This window comes from Oncorhynchus mykiss, chromosome 21, assembly GCF_057628025.1.
Source record: "Oncorhynchus mykiss isolate SJ-2025 chromosome 21, ASM5762802v1, whole genome shotgun sequence".
Classification (NCBI taxonomy): domain Eukaryota; kingdom Metazoa; phylum Chordata; class Actinopteri; order Salmoniformes; family Salmonidae; genus Oncorhynchus; species Oncorhynchus mykiss.
The window spans coordinates 45,889,304-45,897,709 of NC_143042.1; the positions used below are offsets into that span (position 1 = coordinate 45,889,304).

At 44.2% G+C, this 8,406-nt stretch overlaps 1 protein-coding gene across 1 annotated transcript in view; it reads left to right on the plus strand.

Annotated features, from left to right (window-relative positions):
* LOC110500695 (mitogen-activated protein kinase kinase kinase 11) overlaps positions 1 to 7,326 on the plus strand; it is a 46,348-nt gene extending 39,022 nt beyond the window's left edge. The window contains exon 11 of the mRNA XM_090214785.1: positions 95 to 7,326. Coding sequence (XP_090070911.1) covers positions 95 to 723 — 629 coding nt within the window. The 3' untranslated portion in view covers positions 724 to 7,326. The remainder of the gene's footprint in view (positions 1 to 94) is intronic.
* Positions 7,327 to 8,406: the final 1,080 nt, after the last annotated feature.

Here is an 8,406-nt window from a genome sequence, read left to right on the forward strand (position 1 = left end):
TCAGTCTTCCGAGACCTGTTTTAATTCATTGTTACGTAACATATTTATTATCATCTCTGTGTTCCACTCATCTAATCTGCTCTCTCTCTCTCAGGCCTGGACCTCCCCATGTGCCAGGACAGTCTGGAGTCAGAAGACAATCCCTTGGCGGTCCCCTTCTCCCTTTTCCCTGACCCTCGCCTCTGGAGCCCCAAAACACGTCGCCTGGAGGTCAACGTCATCCCCCGCCCGCGCCCCTCCCCCATCCGACCCCGCATCGACCCCTGGAGCTTTGTCTCTGCTGGGGGCGGTGGCGGGGTGTTCGGTGGTGCCCGCAGCCCTCGGCGGTCAGATAGCCACCCATTGGGGTACCAGCCCTCGCCCACCAACCCCTTCACGAACTGTGACCCCTTCCCCTCCCCGGACTGCGACCCATTCTCCCTGAGAGCCGACCCATTGTCAGGCATTACGCCCGACACGCCCTCGCCCTTTGACCCCTTCTCGCCACCGTTCCCAACCTCCCGCTCGGCACCCTGCTCCACCAACGGGTCCCCAACCCTGCCCACGTTCCGGGTGGCGCCTCTGAACCCGGCCGACTCGCCGCTTATTGACCTGGGCTGGGCGGCGGTGTGTGGGGTCGGGGTCAAGTCCCTGGAGGTCACCAAAGAGAAGACGCGACCCGGGAGGACTCTGGGACTCAAGCCCTTCAAGTCCCCCACGCAACCCAGAGACGATCGCTTCTAAACTAAACCTCCAACCCTGGCCTTGCCTTTCTCATAGCACAGAGTTTATAGAAGCATATTTTTTAAGGAATGCGGCCCCCAGCCCGCTAAATGGACAGGTACAGGTTGTGTATATCCTGTGTTAGGAATGAGGAGGATTTGGAGTCCTATTCAAAACAAAAATGACACTCATGCATGCTCCCCTTTAGGGGAAATGGGGTGCCCAAACAGTGGAGTGGTTTCGTGTTGCCTTAGAAACCAACAAGGAAGCTAAGCCTGCCTGCCATCTAGCTCCGTGACAATGGATTGTGGGAGTGGATTTCTGTGCACAACAAACCAACGTCTGATGCCCATTTCATTCCAGAGGATTTCTCTCTCACATCTATTTTGGAGAGTCCGATCGGTGGGCTTCTCCAGACTCAATCAGACGTCCCTCTATCGCTTCCACTCGTGTCTCTTACTACTTTTTTGAAGTGTGTGGATAATATGAAGCTGGAAACAGCAGCTTGCTTTATCTGTGGCTCTGTAAGCATTCAGGGCCTTGGACATTTAGAGTGCAATTTGCTTTATAAAGCATTTTAAAAGGTTTCTGGTCTTGAGTGGTGAACCTACTTCAGAACCTATTTTCTATGATTTGGCTTAAAGGTGCAAGGACTAGGAGCTAAGTGAAGCTAGGTGCAAGATATGACGACGATTCTGGTCTTACCCTCGACAAACAAACAAATTCTCAAGCGTGTTTGTCTCTCTCTGCAATAAATACCGTGTGATGGGTCTATGTGAGAGAGTACTCCAAGTATGGCTACAGAGGTGCCATATCATCCAATCGATAATTCCTTAGAGATCCTCTGGATATTAAAGCCAAACAAACCCAGGACCCAGGCATTCCAACAGGAAAAAGATAACATTCCAATAACATTCTGACCACATTCCCAAAATGCGACTGAATTATTTGGCAGGTCAGCAGGCGACAAAGCCTGGGTGGACTAGAGGCGCCTCAAAGCACATTCCGTTCATGTGGCAAAGAATGTGACTGCTTCAGCCCACAGCATTATACATGTTTGCCCTTACAGTGTGGTAGGGTGCATAACTATAGCCCCTCCCCCATTTGTCCAGTATTATCTACCAGGATTGGTTCTGTCCAGTCCAACATGGGAATACTGTTAAATCTTGATTGGATGAAATCCTGGAAGTAGCAACTTAAAGAGGATCACTGAATATTACACTCATTTCTTAGTGACTAATTGGCATGTTAGAAGGGAAGCTACAGTATAATAACCTGCAAACAAATTGATATCCTCTCACAAGAAAACGTGCCATTAGAATCCAATGGCTGTTTCGTTCTAGGGGAAGAGAGTTTACCCAAGTGGCAAGCTTTGTAATTAGTCTTAATGACTGTGCTGACGAACTGAGTGATAATATTAATTAGGATTGTGATAAGGACAGGGTTAATTTATTAACATGGAGATATTTGCCTAATTGATACATTTCCCCCAACATAAAGTTTAGACTAAATGAGTCGGGTTCTTTAAAGGGATTTAAGCAGTGCTGTTCGATATCGCATCCACGGCAGGAGTCCCCTTTAATGCGATTCCAGATGATACAGAAGCCTGCCCCCTTTAGAGCAATGCCTCATTATAAGGGCTTGGAGTTTTTCCTGACCAATGGACATGACCAGGGGCCCAGAGTTCTTCGTTCCTGGTCAGGTCGCGGGACCAGGGGCCCAGAGTTCTTCGTTCCTGGTCAGGTCGCGGGACCAGGGGCACAGAGTTCTTCGTTCCTGGTCAGGTTGCGGGACCAGGGGCCCAGAGTTCTTCGTTCCTGGTCAGGTCGCGGGACCAGGGGCACAGAGTACTTCGTTCCTGGTCAGGTCAGATGGTCAGCAGAGACTCCTAGCCTTACCCACCACTTATATCCCCCTTCTTCTCAGGTCAGGCAAACTGCTCCTCTCTTGATCCAAAGAGATTGGGTCCGTTTTCGCTTCACGCCATTGACTACTGACTGGACTGCATCTCAACCTACAAGGTGCCTCCCCTCTCTACCTCTCCCCCTATGTGATGTGCACATAACTACTTAGAGACATATCATCTTTGATCTTTGTCATCGTTCTTATTGAGATTTGTTTGAGAGGCAGGTGTGGCCTGAGACTACAGTATATGTCAACCGCAAATCGGTCTGTCATTTCATATCCGATAAAGAACAGAAAGTGAGCATTCATTCCAGGCGAAGATACGTGTACTATGGAATTTCAATTGTGATTATTGGAAATAAACAGCTAGCGGTGTCAATGTCTGAGTCGATAAGGGCAGTCCAGTGCAACTCTGAGTCGGAGTGGTCTAGTCATCACCAAAGGACAAGGAAATGGCCAAGGATGTTTAGGATTATAAAAGTCAATTGCAAAAAGTAATTTTATTCCCATTCATAGTATTACAAATTGGTATTTCAAAAGGGTCCTTTCTAGGTTTAGTTTGTAGATTTGTAAACCATCCATGCAGTGCCCTGTGACACTGAATGCTCAAATACACCCTTATTGTACTGACTTGTGTTCCAACCCAACACCCCACGGTGTGTGTGAATGCCTGCCAAAAAACTAGTGTACATATATGGAATAGGGTGCCTTTGAATATAGAGCAGCTCCTCTGCTCTGCGCCCCTGGCTTTTCCCTCTCCCATCACAGAGTCATCTAAAGCTGTGGCAGGTGTGTTATTGCCTACTATACTAGTCCATACAAGACCCCTGCACTTTAGCCTCAACATACAAGTCAACAGACAACCCCTGTAATACTATTGGGATGAAACTGAAGAGCATCGGTATTGCTGCCTGTCCGTCTGTCTCGTCATGTGTCAGTCTGTCTCGGTCCAAGCCCTCATGTCCGTCTCAGTTCTTCAAGGTCTTATCTGTGATATCCTTTAGACCACACTCTGCCAGTCGGATGTGTCCAACCCTTTAGAAGCTGTAGTGTAGTGTAGTGCACAGATAACCCCAAATAGAGTTTACTCAACTTATGCCTCTCTACATTTTTGTGAAGTTGTATGTTTGCTTTACTAAGGGCACAGTCACTATCCACCTATGTGATGATCTTGTGTAGATGATCAGTTTGACTTCGTTTGATTGTTTTAGGGTCAAGAGTCAGAGTGATCAGTTTGAGGATCTGTTTTGATCTTGGCAAGCCATCAGACAAGCAGAGACAGTGGAATCTCCCCTTCATGTTGGGTGTCATACTACACTGGCAGTGAGATTGAACATTTACAATTTTCTTGAAATAACTAGCTGTATTTGTATTTATTATGGATCCCCATTAGCTGCTGCCTTAGATGGACTCTTCCCAGGGTCCAGCCAAATTAAGGCAGTTAAAACGATACAATACATTCACAACACATTAAGTGTGTGCCCCCTCAGGCACTTTCTCCACTGCCACTTATCTACAGTACAAAATCCATGTGTGTTTGTGCCTGTGTTTGTGTCTCTTCACAGTCCCTGCTGTTCCATACGGTGCAAAGGTCATTAGACGATAAACTTTGGGATGACCTTTCGGTTGTACACAATTCAAATTCACTCAGGATGTCTGAATAGAATCAAAAGTCTACCTTATCTCCCTGGCCTTAACCCAATTGAAAGAAAAAAACCCTCCGCCCTTGTTTCTCTCTTTTGATTATCTCCATGGTCTTCTAACCTGGTCATGGTGATGACAGGTTTTTGGACAGGAAACTAGATTCCTTGAGCGCTCCTAGACCGCTGTCGGGTCGCGCCGCTGGTCCCTTGATTGATGCGGATGACAGGCGGCGCTCCAATAAGAATCTCCTGACGAGTTGTTTGTGACGCGCCGCCCTTTCAGGCATTGCCTCATCCGTCATGGCGAATCGGTGTCCCCCCATCCGTGCTGACAGGCCTGAATGAAACAGAACTTTGCAGAGGAGGAGAGGAAAGTAAGCCAATAGACCATGTTAGGTCTCTAGGACAAATACTGGCTTCATTCATGCATACTTTGTCCATTTGTGTCAAGCCTTGAGGTGTATCAGTTAGTAACATAACCAAATTATTGAAGCTCTTTTATTTTCACTTAACAAATCGCAACGGGTCTATTACGGTAATTGCTTCCTGCCTCAGCCAAGGCATGCTCGCCCTCTCCTTCATCGTTAGTGGAGATTTAGGGCCGGACGCGGCTCATTTACCCAGCATCCTCGCTACTTACCTGGACTGAATGAATTAGACGTTCATTCAAATAAACCCGATTTATGGACTCCATTTCCACCCTCTCGTACCCAGCTATTATTACCAGAGGGGGATTATGTCTCTTTGTGAACACCTGTCATGTACTTTTGTTCTGCATGATGTTGTCAAACAAAATGATTAAAGATTACCTTTACCAACCGTGGGGGAAAATAGTCTCTAGGGAGCCAACAATGTGTGAGGCTAAGCCAATACCAGGCGTCGTCTAGTTCTGAAGCCAGCTCTTAAGCCTATTTCTCATCTGTTTTCGTCTGAATGCTCTTCAAGGTCACAATCGGTTGTCCTCTCGTTCAAATGATAACAGTTAAGATGCCTAAGTCAAATAAATGAGGCAGATTTGTTTCCAAGACAACCACACTAGAGAACCACACTTGGGCTCCCGAGTGGCTCAGCGGTCTAAGGCACTGCATCTCAGTGCAAGAGGCGTCACTACAGTCCCTGGATTGAATCCAGGCTGCAACACATTGGCCCAACGTCATCCGGGTTTGGCCAGGGCAGGCTGTCATTGTAAATAAGAATTTGTTCTTAACTGGCTTGCCTAGTTAAATAAAGGTTGAAAAAATATATATATATACACACACACAGGGAGGATTCAAAATATAGTACACTTTAGAGGAAGCGATTGGCTGTAGACTAAACAATTACACATGCATGTGCTTTTGACACATCTTTGTTAATTGCTCATACAGGTAACGGCTTTCTTTCTTACACTCGGTCAATAGTCAAACAGGACAATAATAAGAGCAGTTTGGCTACGGAGGAGACGCATCTAGACCTTGGAACTAAATAACCACAGATTGGCCCATGCGTCGTTCTCCCACACTTTATGAACTGAACTGAACAAATCTGAACTTTTATTTAACTAGGCAAGTCCTTACACAAAAGCATATGGAACACATCAATTGAATAAACCAAATTAGAATATCTCTGATGGAGCTGTCAGAGACGTTTACCCTGTCAATCTGAATTAGACTGATTCCGATAAATGAAGTATCTGATTTCTCTCTCTTGTCTTTTCGGTTTATTTGAGTAAACAGTTCAGATGCAAGATACGTGGGGGGTATTTGTTGGTATAGGTCATCTCCCTAAAGTCCTGCTTAAATGGACTAATTTAATCAAAATCGTCAAACAATAAGTAACCTATAAAAGATGATTTGGATGGTGCAATTCCCTCTGATATTTTCGGACTCACACTCAGATAATCACAGTACTGTACACAGTGCATTTGGAAAGTATTCCAACATTTTGTTACGTTACAATCTACACACAATGGGGTATTGTGTGTAGATTGAGGGGGAAAATGTATTTAATCCATTTTAGAAAAAGGCTGTAACGTAACAAAATTAGAAACAAGGGAAGGGGTCTGAATACTTTCCAAATACACTGTAGTATTCCTTACTATGACCAGCTCCCATCAGCTTGCTATGGAGTTTTATATAGGGTGACAAGTGATAGGATATCCTATTTTTATAATGGCCCTTTTTCTATTTTAAACACTGGACTTAAAACATTTTGAAGAGGGCCAGAGACTGTCTACGTTAGGATGCTTGATTGCTTCATATTTTTGGGATGACATAGTTTTTAATTGTATTTCACTATTAGGTTTTCAGTTGAGTATTTAAGATGGAACAGTATGGGTGCTTCAGTGGGGGAAAACTCTGACGTTCCTGCTTCCAAATTGAACCAAATGGTTCTGTAAAATCTCTCTAGCCATAAATATTTTTCGAGCGATATCCTTCTGACTTGTACATTGAACAAGATCCCAACCGGAGATCCATTCGAGGCACCCATACTGATAGACTGCTATCAACCTAGTAGAGATGAGGTCTTCAGTTTGACTGAAATATGTCTTGACAACAGTGGACATTTTGTGACCTCCTCCCTGTCTTTTGTAGAATATATATTTGCTTTCTTCAAAACATAGGCTATGTGATGAGTATTATGTTGCGTTTCCTCAAAGCAGTACATTTTCCCAGATTTGGGGCTCTATTCAGTCTGTATCGCTGAAGCGTTACAGATTTTGCGAATAGAAATTTAAAGGTAATTTCTGAGTGAGCCGACATATGCAGCATTTACCTGGAATGCTGTCTCCGCCAACGTGGGAACATTGCCTTTAAATTTCAGCTTGGCAATAGGAATTGAATAGAGCCCTTGGTTTCTGTTCATATGAGTTTGTCGTTGGGCTTTGAGAGGATGTCGTCATTTGTTGAGTTGTTTGTGAAATCCGCACTGGGCTGGGCCTAATCAAAAACTATTTTATTGTTGTGCATCAGAGGCGTGTTTGTGTGTATGTGTGAGAATGTATGTACTTGTTTTTTCCACAGTTTAACCTGTGGAAAAACATAAAGGAAACACTCAAAAAGAAAACGAGACCAAATAAAATGTAACACAACCCTGAGATGTGTGGTTTTGTTATTTGCCTTTGGGGTTTTTCAAATGAAAAGCTAGCAATAATTAATCCATATATTAATCCAAGTCCATTCATTTTTATATATATATATATATATATATTCATGTATTTTCCTAGAAAGTGTAGCTACACTTCCTCTCTACACCTCGTGTAAAAATAAAAGTCCCCAAAAAGCCTTGTGCGCATGGATTGCTGCCCACATATGGTGCACATGCAGGACTTTTATTTTGTGGTGAGCAGAGAAGAAGTGACCTGTCACCTGTAAGGAAGGTTACCTAAAGCAGATCCCTGTTTGGAAAGTCTGTTTAATAATACTTTGCTGTGGATGTTTTGTTACCAGCTGCGTATGGACTAACCACACAGACAACCGGCTAGGGAAATTGAAATATAATTTTATTCAACATTTTGGCTTGCAGGGAACTTTTCAAAAATAGTCTAACTGTGAATAGCTATAGAACATCTCTTGAAGTAAAGCTACACAATAGATTTAGTTAATGCCACAACAAATATCTGTAGAATATCAAGCTGCACAAATCATTTAAATGGGAAATAGGCTATTTGTAGGCTATATGCTTCCTCCGCGGTGCAGTGTGTTAGACACGTGAAAGGATCAGCAGTCTTCATCTTTCCCACTTTTTCTGTGTGACCGTGCACATTTATATGGTGTGGCAGTTGTGAAGCCCAATGCTTTTCAGATACACAGGTTATACATGGGGTGAGGAGCAGTGTGTGTGTTCACTGACCCATATGTTACACACACACACACACACATACACACATCAGAGTGAGGGTGGGTTTTTGTTCTTCATGGTCAGTGCTTTGTCTCACATCGCCTCGCTTACGTTGTGACTAACCCAGTGCCATTTTGTAAAGACAGACCAGGTAGAAATGCATGTTCCCCTGAAACAAAAGAGAACCCCAGACACTCAGACACAGTCACCTCCATAAGGATTGGCACCCTTGATAAAGATGAGCAAAGAATACCGTATATAATACAAATACTGAGCTGTATTGTACACTCATAAAAATTGGACAATTTACTGTGTTATACTAATACTTTGCTCAGAG